This window comes from Grammomys surdaster, unplaced genomic scaffold (assembly GCF_004785775.1).
Source record: "Grammomys surdaster isolate TR1022 unplaced genomic scaffold, NIH_TR_1.0 364, whole genome shotgun sequence".
NCBI classification, from domain to species: Eukaryota; Metazoa; Chordata; class Mammalia; order Rodentia; family Muridae; genus Grammomys; species Grammomys surdaster.
This window is the reverse complement of record NW_021604783.1, coordinates 2,117,353-2,136,691: the sequence shown is the minus strand read 5'-3', so window position 1 is coordinate 2,136,691 and position 19,339 is coordinate 2,117,353. Positions and strand designations below refer to the sequence as shown.

The following is a 19,339-nucleotide window of genomic DNA, read 5'->3' as shown; positions in this document are numbered from 1 at the left end:
ACATGGCTCTGCAGGCTTCAGAGTTTCAGAGAAGAAACACCCCCCTCCCTGGGGATCACCTTTGCTTAGCAGAGCTGAGCCCCTATTCTCACCTGATCACACTCTGCAGGATCTTTCTCTCATCCTGGTCTAGACACACAGCAAAGGGGCAGCAACTGGAGCCGATGATCTGCACCTTGTCCACTTTGATGGAGGATGTACTGATCTGGAAGGGAAGCCCTAGTTCAGGCACTGGAGCCCTGGCCATAGTCTGCCAGCCCTGGTGCTTCTGCCCCTATAGGAACTGGGAGAGTTCGGGACAGGACTGCCTGGCAGTTCTTGAGAGCTAACCTTCAAGTCAAAGGAGGAATCATGAGAACCATGCCAGGCCCTGTCTCCTCCGCAGCCTCTTACTGAGTCTTGAGGAATCAATGCACTGCCTGCTCCAACTCAGAGACCCCAGGGTTCTCTGATGTGGCACCCACACTGACTCAGACCTAGTGACCCTGAATGACCACCACACAACCACACAACCTTCTCACACACATACATCCTCACATTCCACACCTGGGTATAACCCCCCGCCCCTCCAACCACACTCCTCACGTGCCTTTCCTTTCCCAGCAGTCCTTTCTCTATCTCTCTCTTACACACAACACAAGGCCACCTTCGCATGCAAGCCACGCCCCACTCCTGCCAGGGCTGTGGGTGGGCCGTGAGAGAAGCAAGTCTTTACCTGGTTAAAGCCCTTTTTGGATTTAGGGTTCTGCCTCTTCACCACTTCTGTCAGGGTTAGCGTCAGCGCCTCCATGCTGGAATCTGGAAGTCAAGGGTAGCCCAGGCCAGGCTCGGGACTCCCCTGCCACATCTCCCGCCATCCTCGCCAGCCCACTCACCTAGCTCCTCCGGCTTCTGGCAGGCCTTGCTGAGGTTAACAGAGGTACAGACCTTCTCCAGGTTGCTCCAGCGGCTTCGCCCACTGATGGCTCCCTGGAAGGCAGCACGGCCACACCCTTCAGCTCAGAGCCCCAGAGCCTGATGCCTTGGGAGGATGCGGATGCTAAAGGGCCACCTCTCGGTACCAAGGGAAGTCTGGAAGTCTACTAGAGGGCCTGAGAATACTAGCATCAGCTCTGGGCCCAAGCTCTGGTGAGGAGGAGGTGATCAGGAGGCCCCGGCTGGGAAGGGGCCCAGCACTGGCCTCACTTACCTTGCTGTAAATAATCTGTAGTGTTAGAGGGACGGCCTCCCGGTCATCGTCAATGCCCAGCCTCTTGCAACCTGGACCTGTGCCACACAGAAACACTGTTCGGCCAATGTTCCCACCTCCCTAGGTACCTCTCCCTCTCCTCTGGCCTCAGCTTCTCAGGGTTCCAACTTCCCAGAGCCAGAACTCCTTCTGCACCCCGCTTCTGACTCCCAGTAGTCCTTGCCTTGCTCTCTCCCCACAGGACCCCGCCTCCTCTTGCTCCCTCTTCTTTCTGACTCCACCTCCTGCCCATCTCTGTAAGGGTCCCCTCCATGCCCACCTGAAGCTTTGATAGCACGAGTGGTCGCAGAGTGACCCAGCTCCAGGGACTGGATGAAGATCTCCGTGGTCTTCTCCCCGGTGACGAAGGTCAGCTGGAGGGGGTATAAATAGAGCATGTACGTCAGTGCAGATGCCGTGGACCAGCACAGGGACTTCTAGGGGTGAGGATGGAGTGCTGTAGGCCCAGCAGGCCACAGGCTGGGACCGGGCCATGATGGCCATAGCTAACCAGGGAGTGTGGGAGAAACAGGACGGTGGCATGCCTCACCTCAGTCTGGTAAACCTGCAGCAACACGGGGCGGGCCGCAAAGCGGCAGTAGTAGAGTAACATGTCAGCCAGGATGGGCAGCTGGGTGGCTGAGCCCTCCAGGGGCCGAGATTCTGCCTTCAGGGACTGCTGTGGTAGATGGGACAGCCAAGTCAGATGGGAGAGGTGGCCGAGTAAAGGAAGCCATCGGAGGAAGGGAAGTAAGGACACACAGAGAGGCAGAGAAAGAATAAAGGAGAGAGAAAGTGAGAGGGGATCTGGAGGGAGTATTGGGCAGGGAGCCCAGTGTATCTTTCGCACCCCACTTTGCCTCACACAGGCCTCCTGGGAGACAAGCCAGGAGGTAAGAAAGGGAACTGACTCCTAAAGTCCTTTTTACCCTTCTGAGGCTTGGCCTGCCCTTTACCACAGTGGCCCCAGCTCTCATCCCTGGTACCCTGGGCTCAGACTTCATCTTGCTTCTCACATATCCTGCCCCTCCCTTTCTAAGCCAGTCCTGGCCCTTCATGGATTCCCCAAAGCCAGAATCCTCAAAGTGAGGTGGAACACCAGCAGCCAGTGGGCTCCAACTCCTACCTCAGAGTCCACGTACCTGACAGAGGACTTCAGGAGGCAGATGCATGAGGCCCAACACATTACGCTCGTACCAGGGGTCAAGCATACCGAGGTAGTGAGAGATGTCATTGGTACTGTCCTCCCATGGGGCCATGCCAAGGTCCTGTGGTAAGGGGCAGGAATTATCCTCAGCCACATAGAAAGCCAGCCTATCAAAGATAGCTACAGAGCACAGGACTATATCCGAAACCCCAAGTTGAGCTTCTCTATGCCTCTAGAGAAATATGATGGTATTCAGTCTTTGTCATATGGCAGAATGTCATACTCCAGTACAGGGTGGGGACCTGGACATGAGGGCCAGGCCGGGGAAGGTGCTTACAGACACAGGAGATCGTTCTGAATGATCTACCAATACCAAGAACTCGATCTTATCTATTCCCCTTTCCAATTCCATTTGGCCAGAGGTTTGGGACATACTGTGGGGCTGGGGTGCTTCAGGGAGTCTGCAGGGAGTGGCGATGCCTGGCTCAGAGAAGATGGGCTGGCACTGGAGCTGGTTCCATGGCTTCTCTTCACAGGCACATAGAAGAATTGAAGCTTGAAGAACCGTGTGAGGAGCGGGTGACTGTTCTCCAGCCTCCTGTTAGGGGATGGTGAATGGTGAACCCACAGTGACTTCAGGACTCTATCAGCACCACGGTCCTGACAAGGCAGAGTGACACACCCTGTCCCCATCCTTACCTGAGCTTGCTATAGGCCCGAGCCACCTTCCCTGAAATCCGGTCAGAGCCAAAGACCACAACCCGTAGTGTGGAAGCCTTGGGGTCCTCGTCCCCACTGAGGAAGGGACGGCGGCGCTGGTGGTGTGAGGGTGGTGCCAGAAGCCAGCTGGGTAGTTGGGTGCTGAGCTTGGGCTGGGGTAGGGACCGTGAGCGTTGAGCCCGGAAGGGGAGCTGAGCCGGACAGTCCAAGGGGCTGCAGAGGCTCCCTGCCCTCCGCAGAGGCAGGGTTGGGTCTGCACTGCCCTCCAGGCTCCGAGAGTCCCTCCTCAGGACCAACTGGCTGGTGCTCTTTAAGAGTTTATAGAATCTGTTAAACTTCTGCCCAGGCCTGCGGTGACCTTGGCGTTGCTGGCCACTGGGCTTCTTGGGCCACTCTGAGGAGCTTTCCTCACTGTCTTCCATGTAGCCACTGTCCATGCCATCCGAGAGGCCTGAGACAAAGGTGGTCAGCACCTGGCGGGACAGCACTGGTCCTGAGGCCTGAGAGGAGGTGAGCAACAGTGTGGAGTCCTGAGACACCAGGGAGCTGGTGGAGAGAAGGGAGTCCCTCTCAGCACAGTGCCTGTCAATCTCCAGGTCCTCCTCTTCCTCCTCTTCATCATCTCCCTGGATCCCTGACTGCAGCAGCTCCTGTTCCTTGAGAAGGACTTCCTGTAGGATGTCTATAGGGAGACAGAAGCAGTGTTTGGGTTGGTGTCCTTTGAGCCCCTGCGGAGGGTCATGGGCTCTGGAAGAGTAGGAGGTGTTTGTTTCAGGGCTATAGTGCCCCCACCCACTAGACCTATGGCCTATGTAGGGAGAGAGCCCACAGGAATGCAAAGCATTCACAGATGTGGGACCAGACAACAGACAGCTAGAGTCTGGGATCAGCTGCCCCTTACCAAAGCTGTCCTGGTTCCAGCTGTAAGTGTAGCATCTGGCGACAGGGATGGGGATCGTGTGGAGTTTCCCAGGGCTTGCAGTGTCTGTTGGAGCAGGAAGGACAGAAGAGGGGACTGGGAAAGGGCCTTGCAGAATGGCCAGCTCAGTCTCCTGGCCTTACAGAAGAGGCCAGAGTTGGAGCAGTACAGGTAGGAGTCACAGAACTGGATGGGCTGGGATACCTGACTCCCAGCTACTGTGCCTTTCTTTAAAGTACCATGTAGATGGCAGGCCCTGTACTAGCTCTGTGGGCGTGGCCAAGTCACAGCCTCTAAGCCCTCATTTTACTGACAATCAGGAAAAGAATAGAAATAGAAACACTAGTTTAAAAGTCTTGTGCTTTTTGTTCGTTTGCTTTTGGTTCGGTTTGGTTTGGTTTAGTTTGCTTTTTGGCTTTTTGAGGCAGTTTCTTTGTGTTGTCCTGGCTGTCCTAGGACTTGCTCTGTAGACCAGGCTGGCCTTGAGCTAGGAGATCTACCTGTCTCTGTCTCCCAAGTGCTGGGATTAAAGGTGCCTGCTACCACTTTCTGGCTTGCCTGTTTGTTTTGAGACAAGGTCTCACTATCTAGCTGGCCTCAAACCCACAAACTTCCTGCCTTAGCCTCTCAAGTGCTGAGATTACAGGTGCATGCCACCATGCCAGGCTCCTTAAGAGGTTGTATGAGGAACAGTACCTGAAGCTGCCAACTGGTGCTCAGAAGTTATGCCACCTGACTCTGTGGTAAGAGTGGCAGGGGGCATCTCTAACTTCTTTTGGAGCAAGATGTGACTGTGATGTCAGTGGGTCCAGGAACGTGTACCAGAGTAATGAGAGTAACTCCACTCCCTCAGTGAGCTCTCTCTTCCTCTTGCTAATGTGAAGGCAACCAAGCCTTGTGTCTACCCTCAGGAACTCTGCCTGGGGACTCAGGGAACACACAGATGCTGAGGAACCTGGCCACTGGAAGGCTCTGTGAAATGGAGCTGCCAGGCCAGCTAGTGTGCACACTCTGCATGCCAGAATAGATGGTGGGGAAGTGGACAGAGCTGTTCTCCCTCAGGCCTTACCTAAGATGCCAGGGAAGCCGGCTTTTTCTCCCACTGCCTGCAGCTTGGTCTGGAGCCACTGGCGGGCCTCTGCTACATCCCCAATGCCAGATGCCAGCTCCTGGGCTTCTGTAGTCTCCGTGAAGATGTCCTCGAGCTCTTCTAGAGTCTTGGACTGAAAGTCCAGGAGGAGACGAGGTATGTTCCCAGCCCGTGGCCAGGCCACCTGCCTGTTTGCAGTACCAGACCAAGGGCTCCCAGCCTCCTGACCCCTCTGACCCTTGGGTAGATGAGGAGCTGAGCATCCGTATCTCACTTCCCTCCTACTTTCATTTTAAAAAACAATCATAAAAAAAAAAAGCAGCTCAGGGAGCGAGTGTACTACAGAGTGGGAGGGATTTCACACCCCTCAATGCATGAAGAGAGGTAAAGAGTTGTCCACATGACACAGCTAACTGGTCACAGAGCCAGGGAAAGAAACAAGACCTTTGTCCAAATCCCATCCCCAGTCCCAATGGCATGGTGCCTTCTTCTAAGACAAAAGACACCAACACCCAGCCCAGGAGGGCATGGCCAGATTCTAGTGTCTTCATAGCAGCCTAGCAGTGACACTCGGGGTACGGAGGCCATCAGATCTCTGTAGCAAAATGCTCCTTCATAGACCTAGGCTCCCTGGTCTTTACCTGAAGTTTGTGGTGCAGTTTAAGAAGATCACAGTGAGTCCCAAAGGTGGCCTGGAAGGCATGCAGGAGCAGGGTGGTGTAGGCACCATGGGGTGACTGTCCGTGTGTGCTCAGCTTGTCTGCCACGGCAAGGAACTCAGCCTGTACCTCTACCGGGTTCAGCAACAGCACAGTGCTGGGGACACAGAGTATAGACCATGTGCCTCTGTACCCTCTGTGCCCGCGGGCTCAGTTCCACACAGAGCAGTTCCCAACACAAGTGACAGCAGCCTCCTAGAAAGGGCTTGGGATGTTGGGAGTCCATTTTATGATTATTCTGAGGTGTTTTTCAGGCAGAGCTTTCAAAGGCTTTTCCAGAACTGAACCTGAAGGGCTAGACAGAAGGCTCGACAGCAGTTGATCAGATATATGGCTCCTGCAGAGAACCTGAGTCCCCAAGCATCCACATGGTGGTTCACAACTACCTGTAACCCAGCTCCAGAGGGTAGGATACCTTCGGCCATGGCAGGCACCTGTACTCACATACCCGTACTTAACCTCCCCATACATACACACAAATAATTAAAAACAAAATAAGTAGTTTTCAAAAAACTGAACTTAAGGAGCTGGGGACCTAGCTCAGTTAGTAATTATGTAGCATGCACACGCTGTGGGTTTGATCTTTGATCCCCGCATAAACCTGGTGTGATAGTTCACGTCTATGATTCTAGCACTTGGGAGCGGGAGGCAAGCAGGTAGAAGTTCAATGTCTTCCTTGTCTTCACAGCAGTTTCTAGGCTGGCTAGGAATGCAAGAGAGTCTTCCTCAAAAACAAACAACATCAAAAACCTGAGCTTGACTTTTCACCATAAATTTCTCCTTAAGTTTTCTATTAAGACAAGAATCATTTGGTGTACTCCAGTCTGCCCCATAATTCTCTGCCCTTAATCTACCGATGCTGCCTTGACTTTTACATAATCACTTGTTCCTATGAGAAATCTGAATGGATACAGGTTACTCACAGAAGGACAACTATTCGTCAAGGTAACTTGAAGCTCACTGATCATTTTTCAGGGGAGACAGGGCGACCTGGCATGGGTTGTCATTTACAGAGGCCCGAATGACTGACATCTGGCCCCAAGTCAGGACTGCATCCTCCATTCCTGGGGGAATCTTTCTAAACTAGTGCAGAAGCATCAGGCTTCCATCAGGGTGCTGGGGGAATAAGTGTTGGGCCACCTCTACCCCCCAGCAGGAGACCCTGGGACCCTTGTGGTGTCAATGTTCAAATGTCTTTGTTATGGAGACTTTCAAGCACATTCAAATACTAAGAGAATCTTGGAACCTGGGGTATGTGAGGCAGTTGGCAACAAGCAGTCTTCTCACTTCTCTGTGTTAACCCCCACACTGTGGGTTTCAGGACCCACAGGGCTGTAGCAGAAATGATCCAAACCTCCCTTACTCTCTCAGTCCCAAATTGTATCAAACTCCGGGGCCAAGAGGCACCGAGCAGGCAGAGTTCCTGCCAGGCTCTGCAGGTGTCTGCCTTCGAGGGAGAAGAGCGGATCAGAGCATCAGGACAGGACAGTCCCTATCTGTCAGAGAGACTGGCTTTCTAAATTATTATTATTATTTTTAATTTTCCTATTCAGAATTAAAAGAAGGCAGGATCTTGAACAGTGCCTGGTTGAGCCTTGGTCATTCCTGCCACAGATATATGCTGATTCCCACTGTATGCAGGACAAGGCTAACTGAGCCCTGGCCCTGCCTCCTTGATTTCTCTGCTACAGACAATGAAGATGAGAACATGTCTAATGCTAAGCTTTCCGAATATCTTGGTGCTTCAGTATCCTTATTGGAGAGAGCCCTCTCTCACAGGGTTAATATGGGGCTTAAGTGAATCCACATATACAAGGATCCTTAGTATAGTGCTGAGGGGCTAGGGAGATGGTTCAGTGGTTAAGAGCACTGACTGTTCTTCCAGAGGACCCAGGTTTGATTCCCAGCAACCACATGGTGGCTAACTAACCATCTGTAGTTCCAGTCTTAGGGGATCAGACACCCTCTTCTGACCTGTGCAGGTACCAGCTACACAAATGGAGCACAGACATACATGCAGGCAAAACACCCCTACACTTAGAATAAAAACAAAAGTTTTAATTTGATAACAGAATAATGATCCGAGTTCCAGTACATAATGAAAAAGTATTGCTGGTTATTCAGTAGCCCACCTCTTCATCTCTCTAAAAATTCCTTATTTACTTTACTAAACTATTGGACATAGCCTTCCTTATCTAAGGTCTCAGTGGTCTACGGGCAATCATGCTCCAAATATATAAAATGAAAAATTCCAGAAATAAACATTTCATAATTTTTAAGCCGTAGGCAATACAGGTTCGTTCACTGGCACATCCACCCTATCCACGGCCTGTCTGTTAGTCATGAATGACCATGTGAGCCATCCAGGCGCTGCAGTGCTCGTGCTCAAGTGATCTGTAGTTTTCTTAATAATTTCATCAAGGCACATACTGGCCTTTTTGGATATGCCAAGGAGGCACCGAAAGTTCTTCAAAGTGAAAGCTCTTGGCATGTAGAGAAGGCTTGATAGTATCCATGGTCATAGGCGTCTACTGTGTATCTCAAACCGTATCCACTAAAGGTGACAGAGGGCACTGACTGCCTACATTTTCTAAGTCTTTTCTGTTTCTCAGCCTTTACCACAGACTTTTTTGTTGACTCATTTTAACTTAGAAGTGTTTCAAGGACCTAGAGCGGTAGGTGCTCCGTGGCATGATGGGCACGTGAGAGTTGCACACGTGTGCCACCATGCCCAGTTTAAAGCATATTTTTTGGTATAAGTCCAGATTAAAAAGAGTGTGGAAAGCACTGTTTTAGCAACAGGAGAAAGACACCATGGAAAGGGAAGGTAAGCCCTGAGTAAGGCTAAGGTTCAAATCCTGACTCAGACACTTGCTAACTGTGTGATCTTGGGGAGATTACTTGGCCTCTCTCATCTCTAGTTTCTTCACCTGAAATTTAGATACAAACAAAGTAATGTGTGCTGGACGATCCATTTGAGAATCTGAAGGAAGGGGGTTGGAGAGATACAAATGGGGCTGGAGAGATGGCTCAGCGGTTAAGAAAACTGGCTGCTCTTCTAGAAGACCCAGGTTTGATTCCCAGCACCCACATGGCAGCTCACGACCATCCACAACTCCAGTCCCAGGAGCTCTGAGCCACCTTCTGGCCTCTGTGGGCACAGATACACATGCATACAAAACACGTATAAAATTAAATATTAAAAAAGACCTTCAGCCCAGAAGGAGTAATTCAGGCACTAAACACCACAGCAGCCGCGACAGCAGACAGTTCCTGGGGTTCCCAGTTGGTCTGTGACTGGAATGTGTGGTTATGGGTGAGTGCAGGAGGCAGGGGGTGGGACAGGGTGGATGCTCCTTGATCTGCTTCTCCCTCCCCCAAGAATACTCACACAGTAGAACTTCGGTGGCTCCTGATGGGCAGGCCCTGCTCAGCCCTCACCAGCCGCTGGTAGGAGATTCCTGTGGACCAGCAGACAACACAGAGGAGAGGGTAAGTGGGTTTAGGTCCCAGGCAATGTCATCCTGGGCCTCTTACAAGCCAGGTTCTGGGCAATCAGGCTGGGAGTGCCCCATGAGACCCCAGACAAACATTTAGAAGGCAGTTGCTATTTGGCCCTTGGGCAAGTGCTTTGTTTCAGTGGGCTGGTCACTTCACTTGTAATACCCCAGTGACCTTAGTCTTCATGTCAAAGCCACCCCAGGCCTCTCTGGCTGCCATCTGTCTTTTCTTGACTGTTTGTCCAGGCCCCGTCCCTAGATTGGGAACAGGCATCAGGAGACAAAGGGATGTATTGTTAGAGCCCTCATGTCCTATTCTGGTTTTTCCCACCTGACCTTGGGCAGACAGGTCATTTACCCTGGTCCTTGGTTCCTCTTGAAGAGACAGCTTGAGGAGACTCCTCTGTGGCTGCTCATAGCTTAGTCCCTGGCCCACCTGGGATGCACCAGCTTGGCCTTCCTGGGAGGTGGAATGTCTTGAGAGGAAACACTCAGGCCCAGGAGGCTGCCAAGTAATTCCTAGACCCATAGCGTCTTCCTGCAGTGGGGGAGGGGGTGTGTGCCGGGCACCCATTCCTCCATGCTCAGCCTCAGACTGGCCAGGCAGCGTCCTTCCACTCTCCTCTTCCCTGATTGGCTTCTCACACCTTAGGGACCTAAGTCTTGCCTAGTGCCTGCTTTCTCTACAGTCCCCAACAGAAACTGTCTCCCTCCCTCCCCTGTGACTTCAAACACACTGAAAGGAAACAATGTTCAGAAATAGACGCAAGGAAGTCCCTGCTGGGCACAAGGCACCCCTGGCTGGGACTGAGCTGAGGTGCAGGAGGAAATTCCCCTCGGATGCAGGAAAGCCAAGAAAGCTGTAAACACAAAGGCCATGAATTTTGTTTGGTAAAGGACAGGAAATTACCAATTCATGTTCTTCTAACTTGGGACCTAATTGGTTTAATTGTTGGTCTTTTGTGTGATGTTGGCTTTCTATAATTGCCACAGACGCTAATGTTAGGTCTTCTTTGCTAATAGCATCCTTAAAACAGTAGCTGTTACTCTTAGGATTTGGGATGCCATCTAGTGGCCATTCACATACATTGCAAAGATAAATTTAATCCTACCACACCCTCTGCCCATATGACATCTGTGCAACATAGACAAGCAAATCTTCTGCTGACTTTATTTCTCCCTCTCCCTCTCCCCCTCCTCCTCCCCCTCCCCCTCCCCCCTCCCTCTGTGTGTGTGTGTGTGCGCGCGCGCGAGCGATTTGCTGGGTAGAATCCAGGGCCTTAAATCTCTAGCTATCTCTTCAGCTCTACTTAATGCTGTTCTCATTTTGTGGGGTTTTTTTCATGTGTATGTGTACGCATGTCTGAAGGTTTATGGCCCCATATTTACTGTGTGTGCTTGTGGGGGTCAGAGGTTGGCAGAGGGTGTCTTTTTCAATTGTTCTCTACCATATAAAGGAAGCCAGGACCTCTCACTTGAACCCAGAGCTTGTTGCTTCTGCTAGTCTAGCCAGCCTGCTTGCCTTGGCACTCCCTGAGTTCCAAGCACAGGGATTTCAAGCAGGCTGTCACTCCCACCCAGAAGTTACCTGGTGGAAATCAGAACTCAGGTCACTTAAATGTTAAGTGCTTCAGCCACTGAGCAACAGACCCTTCAATGCTCTTTAAACGAGCAGCCCACTCCCCAGGGGTTCTTCACCCCTGATTATACACCCCTAATGTGGTGCATTTAGAGGGGGAGCTGCTTCCTGTTGCCTTTGTTGACCTAGGACGGACAGCCAGACAGCCACGCACCAAGCCATAAATATAAGTTCTCCAAAATACTAGGCTATGGACTACCCAGCCCATTGCATTTCACTGCAAGTTATTTGCCCTGGTCCTGAGCCCAGCTGCCAGCCTTTCGTCACTTGCTTGTATATGTGTCTTTTGACTCTGGGAGACTGTTGGCATCTGCAATCCCTGTAGTTACTCTTCTTCTGCGGCATTCACGATGAGGACTACCCACCCTGTCATGTTTCTTCCTTATGCCTGTGTGTAGGAATATTTCCATCCCCGTGTCTTGGGCTGTGGTACCGTCAGAGTGGAGGCTGCTTCCGACGTTCTCTCCTGTGCTTGTCTGCTTAACTTGGCAGCACCAGGAGGGGAATATTTGGGAGGACACTGGTACATCTGACACACACTGACCCAGAGGAAGCACACTGGTACATCTGACACACACTGACCCAGAGGAAGCTGTGTTTTGAGCTAATGGCCTGTCTGAACAGTCAAGACGCCCACCATTCCAAGTAGAAACAACCATTTGATAAAACAACCAACTTTGAAGACACCCCTCAGTGTCCTTTGACCTCTCTTGGTAACAGCCTCCAGTGCTTATCATGAGGTTTATGGGGCTTATGAAGTTTATTGGTGAGCTAGGGTCTGATCTGGGAACAACTAGAGCTGTCTGACACAGGACGTGGGACTTTTCCTATATGGGAAAGTTCCCCCGCAGCACAGTGGGGTCTCCCAGGTATAGGGGTCACCTGTCTTGGTAGGAATAAGACATCAAGTAAATGGGAGAGGACTTCTTCATGACGTTTGAAATTAAGTAGATGTAGGTTTACTGCCTAACTCCAGTTTCATCATCTAAACAGTGAGCACGTCCATTACTACACCAAGGGCTGTTCTGAGGCCCCATGGAACCAGCGCTTGCCTTGTCAAATGTACTGGGAGCACACAATAATGACATCTGCATCATTATCGACAACAGAAGTCCTGCTTTGATGGAGAGACCTGTTTAAGGTCATTAGCTAGCACGTGCCAAAATCGAGGTCCTTGTCACACAAGGTCCATGTTCCTTCTCCCACACTTGACCATATTGCTTGGGCAGGAGAAGTGAATATGTTGGGGGTATTGTATCATTCCCTCACCCTGTAGTAGGTGGCCTGTTGAGACACAAGCCTTGAGGTTTGTGTGCTTTCAAAACTGCCGAATGCCTCACAGGTAAAGGGCCGTGCCAACGACCAGGATTCCAGATCAGTCCTTAGCAGGCAGTATGGTGTTCTGTAGCACCACGTGAGCATGGAGTCAACACTCAATAAACTCATGGTCTGAAGCCCAAAGAGCTGTGCTGAGGGTGGGGGTTGATGCCATTGGGGGTGGAGTCAGGAAAAAAGGGAAGGCCCTACCTACTTTGATAACCAGCCCATTTCCTCCATACTTAAGGAGACTACCAGCTGTTGTTTTCATAGCAACTGAGTCTCTGAAACTTTATTGGGGGAGGCCCAGATCCCCAGGTCCCTTGTCATCTTTTTTTGACTTTGACAGGACCTGTCTCTGAAGGTATTAGCATCCTGATGCTTACTGCTCCCTTAGAGACTGAAATCAACAGAATCAGTACCCGTCTTCGCAGACTGCCCAGAGAGAGAGAGAGAGAGAGAGAGAGAGAGAGAGAGAGAGAGAGAGAGAGAGAGAGAGAGAGAGAGGCGCGGCACTGTGCTCCTATTGTTCAGGTGGGGAAGCTGAGGCTTCTGTATCTTCCCCGTCCTATCAAAGAGCCATCCAGCCAGTGAGTATCAGACTCTGACTCAGGATTTGGAACCAGTGGTCTGGTACTAAGTGGAAGGAACCACAGAGCTATTTGGCTGCCTTTCAATGGCTCAAGTTCCCTGGCCTCTGTTCCAGCCTTCTCCTACGGCTTCCCTCGGCCAAGCTCACTCCAGATGGGAAGGGTCATGCAGATGTAAGTTCCAAGAGAAATCACACTAAGACATTCTCCAATAAGCCTACCTCCTGGTCTTGTAGAAGAAGGTAACTTTATTTAACCCACTACTTGCTGAGGACTAGGGCGTGGCTTCTGTGAAATTATAGGTTACCTATGGAGTGAGAAAAATCACAAGTGTTTTTGTTGTTGCTGTTGTTGTTCCATAGAAATGGTCACGCCCAAAGCTCTGGCCCCATCAGAAGTGTCTAAATGATGAGAACTCAGTTTGCATCTAATGTCCGTCTGTTTTTAACCTAACCTTGTCAGTTTGCAACTAATGCCCTCAGTTTGAATCTTACTCTAGCGTATGTGAGAAATTTACATCCATTTCCTCTGCTTTTTTTTTTTTTTTTTTTTTGAGATAGGGTCTCACTACACTTCTGGCTATCCTGGAACTCACTGTGTTGATCAGGCTGGCCTTGAACTTAAAGAGACCCACCTGCCTTAGTTTCCCAAGCACTGGGGTCAAAGGCATGCACCACCATGCCTGAATCCTTTTCTGCCTTTCTTGAAGCCAGCTCCACTACCTTGCTACTGGCTCAGTAATGAGTGGACTCTAACTTCAATACAGGCTCAAAAGATAGCTGTGGGAGCTTTTGAGCTGTTTGGAAGTGATTCTCTGGCAGCAGGAGAGGTCATGGTTTCCTATTTCAGTTCTGCTTACCTCAAAGAGGGATGGGCAGCTCTGGGAGTGCTTCTTGCTCCTGGTATATGACTTCTCCCTGGTCCTTAGGGTGTGTATATGAGACCTCTCATACCAAGGACCCTCAGCAGTGAGAGGCCACCTCTGGGTCCTCCTTCCTTTAGCAAAGAGCCCACCCTCCATTTTTACCATCAACGGCTGCTCTGTCTGGTTCTTCACTCCTAGGTTTAGCACCCCGTCATCCCAAGTTCCTGCCTCTCCATACCTGTTTGCTGGGCTGCTGAGAACAGCACTTTTGACCAACAACCCACAAAACTATCCCAAGGCACTGTGTGCACCCAACTACGGCTAGCTGCATGGTTCTGCTTGAAAGTGGGGAGCAGTCTCTCCACAGGTGACACCCCTCCCCCGTGCCACAATCTCCCTGAACCACTTCAAATAAAGGAGCCACTCAGTGCTGTGAGCACAGAGGCACTGTCAAGGCACCTGAAGTTTAAATCTTTTTCTCTTGAAATTGCAAAAGGAAAGAAAAGCTTTGTCTCCTGAAAGGGGACCCTGGTCAACAGCCAGAAGCCAAAACAGATCCATGAAAGAGACTGACCTTACACTGATTGCTCATCTAGGATGAGCAGATAGATCAGCTGGTCGGCTGGAGAAGTAAGGCATGGACCCTTGCAAAGGAATTCACAAGCAAACTTTCAGTCCTGAACTTTTTAGTGCTCCTGAGTTGGGGTATAGAATATAATGCTTCCGTTAGCTTGTGTTAGCTGTATATGACGGCAGTTAAATGTTCTTGATGCTAAACACACCCTAGAGTAAGTAAACGTTACAATGGGAAAGCAAAAGGATTACAATGTATCATTCAACTAGGGTTCAGTCAACTAGCTAATCAACATCGATTGATCTAAGTGCTGCCTTTTAAATGTCATTTTAAGAGGTTTTATTTTATTTTTGTATGATGTGCATATATGGTGTGTGTGTGTGGGGGGAGTGTATATGTGAATGCAGGTGCTCCAGGTGGCCACTAGAGGGCATCAGATTCTATGGAATTGGAGTTAAGGTGGCTATGAGCTGTCCCAAGTGGGTGCTGGAAACTAAATTTGGATCCTCTGTGAGAGCAGTATTTGCTCTTAATTGCTGAACCATTTCTCCAGCCTCCACCTTAAAAAACTGAATAGCATCCCACCAAAAGACTGCTACCATACACTGAACTATGGTCATTAATCAGGGTTCTGCGTTGGTTAACCATCAGGAAGGACACATTTGATGAACATTCGCTCTGCTAAATCTTTGCACAGCCACGACTAGTCTTCTTGATTGAGTTTCAAGAATGAAACGGTGGTGTAAAAGGAGATCACCCCTGATCAGACCCAGCCCTGATCTCTTTTCCATCAATACTGGTATTTTCAGTCTTTTAAAAGTCATCCGGGGCTGGTGTGATGGCTCAGCAGTTAAGAGCACCAACTACTCTTCAGGAGTTCATGAGTTCAAATCCCAGCTCACAACCATCTGTAATGAGCTCTGACGTCCTCATATGGGTATCTGAAGACAGCTACAGTGGACTTTGGGCCAGAGTGAGTGGGGCCTGGAGCAATCAGGGCCTGGAGCGAGTGGGGGCCGGAACAAGCAGGGGCCGAAGCAAGAGGGAGAAGGGAAGGGAAAAAAAAGTCATCCCATTTGAAAAGGAAGACTGTGTCTCCCTCTAATTCTGCATCTGCTTCACTCCTAGAGAGCATTGTCCAGCCACTCAGGGTCCTTTCTGAAGCATGTGAATCATATATATTCAATATATAATTGATATATAATCAATATAAAAATATTTATACTTTTGCTGGTGCACCTGACAATTTTTTAAACTGACTCAAAAGAACTTTCCATAAGTCTGAGATAATTTCTACCACCATATTTAAAATATATTTACTTTGTCATTTGTGTTCCACTTTTAAGTCTTCAGTTCTACACCTCTAGGTCTTCACGGCTCTCTGTGGCTTTATGTTCAGAATGTGCCTGGCCATGCTTCTGAAGCCCAGGTTCACAGTCCCTATTTTTCTTCCACTATTTTTATTCTCTTGTTTTCTATGCTTAAATATTTTACTTATCTGCAAGTTATTTCATGTTTAAGATAGAACTTCATTTAAAATTTTTTTTTTTGAGACAGTCTCTCTATATAGCCCTTGCTGCCCTGGAACTCATTATTATAGACCAGGCTAGCCTCAGACTCACAGAGGTCCACCTACCTCTGCCTCCAGAATGCAGAGGTCAAAGGTGGGCACCGCCAATGCTCTGCTGAATTAGAATTTTAACTCATTTCTAAAATGCTCTGCCGGTTATCCTGATACTACTTATTAAATGATTGAGCTTTTTAGATTCCTGGTTTGAGGGTACCTCTCTACTATATCATAGCTTTTATGTATTTAATTTGTTTCTAGATATTGCCTTCAGTTCTATTGATCTACCTCTATACCAATAGGTGCTATCTTAATAACTTTAGTATTATGAAAGACTTAGTGATGCAAATACTTTCTTCTCAGTCTCTTCTAAGAACACATAAATAAACACATAGCCAATGAACAATTAAATATTTCTGTAGTCTATTGATAATTTCAAATAGGCTTTAGTTGTTCAGTTTAAATGATCTTGGTACTTTGACCTGGTTACATTATTTCCATGATATCTGATGTTATTATGATATTGGTTCAATCCCATAATGTATCTCTTCAATTAATAGTCTTTTAGTTAATGCTGACTTCTCTGTGAAGGTTATTCACATTTCTTTTTTTTTTTTTTTTAAAGATTTATTTATTTATTTTATTTATGAATAGTACACTGTAGCTGTCTTCAGATACACCAGAAGAGGTCATCCAATCTCATTACGGATGGTTTTGAGCCACCATGTGGTTGCTGGGATTTGAACTCAGGACCTCTGGAAGAACAGTCAGTGCTGTTAACCGCTGAGCCATCTCTCCAGCCCCACATTTCTTATTTTAGATTTTTTTTTTAGTTTTCTATCTCTGTTGTATCCCCCCTCCTTCTGTGCCTCCCTCCTTCCGTGTCTTCCCCCTCCTTCCCTCTCTGTCTCCATCTCTTTCTTCTTTAAGCAGGATTTTACTCCTTAGCTCAGGCTGGCTCTCACACTTGTAACAATGTTCCTCCTACCTCTGCCTCCAGAGTCCTGGATATTTTCCTCCTAGGTGGGGCTGGTAAACTGGGAAGTTTAATCTGCCTTTTCTAGCTCCAAGTTACTTACCCACGTGATTCTTTCACACTTAGGTAAGCAATTGGGTGTTATAAAATTAAAATGTTATCTCTTCCAGATGAAGACATATTTTTGGTTCTCTTTTGCATAGGCAAAATATATATAAGGAAAACCAGAACGATGCTCAACTTCAATGGAAATGCTTGCAGCACTTCCCTTGGGGTGCTGCCATATTAAAAATACTTCTGTAGCAATAGTTTCCATATATTGAGGGATTTTGAATATCAAGGGAGAGTGTTGACACTAAGCAAATGCTTTAGAGGAATCTATCAAAATGACTTCCCTGAAATAGAACCATGGTGAATTCCGGTGTTCTAGGCAGCCTCTCAGGGAATCAGACTCTGTTCTTCCTCTTGCTGTAACATAGCTTTCTTATGAGTCTCACTTAAAAACAGCGTTTACACCATTTGCCTCAGTAGGAAAGGGTGCACACTGCCAAGCCTGATGACCTGAATTTGATCCCCAGGACCTACATGGTGGAAGTAGAGAACTGTTGCCAAGCTGTCCTGTGACCTCCACATGCACACCAAGTCACACATGTGCACCACCACCCTTACACAAAATATGTAAGTGTGGTTTAAAATAGCAGCCACAATTTCTCAAGAACTCTTGCTTTTCAGATCCTAAGTATGAAAGCTCCTGGGAACATGAAGTCTTTGTCCACACTTGTCAAGACAGACATCAACCCTTCCAGTCCTAGCAGCAGACGCTATCCCTGGGAAAGTCACTCCTACAACTGCCTATTTGCTCCCAGGGCAAAGAGAGCAGATCTCATCGTTATCCTGGAGACTTCTCTGAGTGGCCAGAACAGCCTTGGCAACCCCCTGGCAACCCCCTAGCTAATCAGAGGTTATCAACCTTCCTAATGCCATGACCCTTTGTTCCTCATGGCCTGGTGACCCCAACCATAAAATGATTTCATTGCTACTTCATGACTGTAATTTTGCTACCGTTATGAATCATAATGTAACTATTTTTGGAGATGGAGGTTTGCCATAGGGGTTGAGACTCACAGGCTGAGAACTGCTGTCCTAGCTAATTAGAATAGAGGTACAGGCCTGTGATGGCTTTCCTGAACAATTCCTCCTTAAATAACTTCCCAATCGACTGCTTTAACGTGTGTGAGTGCAACCATCTGGTGCTGGTTAAGCATACTGTAAAGAATGCACTATGTTCCTTACCGTGGCGTGGGCAAGGATGAAGTGGGCCATATGTGAAGAATTGTTCTGGAAGGGCTAATTATTCTGATCACGTGGTCCCTGTCCCCCTCGGCACTCACCTGGGGCCTTGAGCTCAGCATCAATGAAAGTGAGCATCTCTCTGCAGATGCTGCAGTAGGGAACCGGCCAGGTCAGGAAGCAGTGGTAGGTGCTGGCTGCCTTCAGCAGGAGGTCTGAGTCCGGTGGGAAATGTGGTGTCTAGGATGGAAGAGGGACAGTAAGAAGTGTGTACGTATCCAGGTGGTAGTGGTACATCCCAGCACTCGGTAGGCAGAGGCAGGCGGATCTCTGTGAATTCAAGGCCAGCCTGGTCTTCAGAGTGAGTTCCAGGATATATGTATATATGTATATGTGTATATGTGTATATGTACATATGTGTATACATGTATACGTGTATACGTGTATATGTGTATATATGTATATATATAGTATAGAAACTCTGTCTTGAAAAAAGAAAAGAAGTAAACAGGTGAGGAAGATTCATTTGTATTCCCAGGGCAGTTTCTGCTCCCTTTCTGGAATTTCCCACAAAAGACACACACTTCTGGGGAGCAGTATGTCCTAGGACAAGATCAGGGAAAACTGAACTATGGACAGACACGATGGTGCCCATAGCTTCTCTGTAGCAATGGGCCTTGTTTTCATGAAACAGGGTCTCAGTAGCCCAGGCTGGCCTTGAGCTTGTCACCAACCACCTCTCAAGTGCTGATTTTATGCAGTGCTGAGGATCGAACCTGGGGCCTCATGCTTGCTAAGTAAGTGCTCTTCCCACTGAGCCACACACTCAGCCCGTAAACCACAGTTTTTCCAACACTTGAGGGAGCCTCTCTGAAAAGCTGTCAGCTCGGAGGCCATTGTAAATGGTGACATGGCTTCTACTTCTTTGGAGGAACCATATGCAGTTCAAATGCTACTCATATGTAAATATCCCCATGAGAGGCAAATATTTTTATTCTTTGGGTGGACTGAGTTCAGTACCACAGCAGTCATTTGGTTCAGCAGACTAGTGAGGGAAAATCCCATCACATAAAGCTGACCCCTAGGGTGAAAGATGAGCTGGGTGTAAGTCTCTCAACATGATTTCTCATGACCACACTATGACAAGGTTCCTTTGTGGAAGCCAAGAGATAGTTACCATGGCAAACATCTATTCGAC

General features: G+C 48.7%; 1 protein-coding gene across 2 annotated transcripts in view; it reads right to left on the bottom strand.

Moving 5' to 3' along the window:
• Pik3r5 (phosphoinositide-3-kinase regulatory subunit 5) overlaps window positions 1-19,339 on the bottom strand; it is a 62,062-nt gene that overhangs the window by 1,700 nt on the left and 41,023 nt on the right. For both annotated transcript variants that reach the window (XM_028780199.1, XM_028780200.1), the window contains exons 5-18: window positions 18,243-18,381; window positions 9,215-9,284; window positions 5,746-5,920; window positions 5,084-5,237; window positions 3,997-4,080; window positions 3,075-3,777; window positions 2,811-2,973; window positions 2,371-2,496; window positions 1,779-1,907; window positions 1,509-1,602; window positions 1,190-1,266; window positions 876-969; window positions 716-798; window positions 93-205 (exon numbers count right to left, since the gene is read on the bottom strand). In XM_028780199.1, coding sequence (XP_028636032.1) covers window positions 93-205; window positions 716-798; window positions 876-969; window positions 1,190-1,266; window positions 1,509-1,602; window positions 1,779-1,907; window positions 2,371-2,496; window positions 2,811-2,973; window positions 3,075-3,777; window positions 3,997-4,080; window positions 5,084-5,237; window positions 5,746-5,920; window positions 9,215-9,284; window positions 18,243-18,381 — 2,204 coding nt within the window. The remainder of the gene's footprint in view (window positions 1-92; window positions 206-715; window positions 799-875; window positions 970-1,189; window positions 1,267-1,508; window positions 1,603-1,778; window positions 1,908-2,370; window positions 2,497-2,810; window positions 2,974-3,074; window positions 3,778-3,996; window positions 4,081-5,083; window positions 5,238-5,745; window positions 5,921-9,214; window positions 9,285-18,242; window positions 18,382-19,339) is intronic.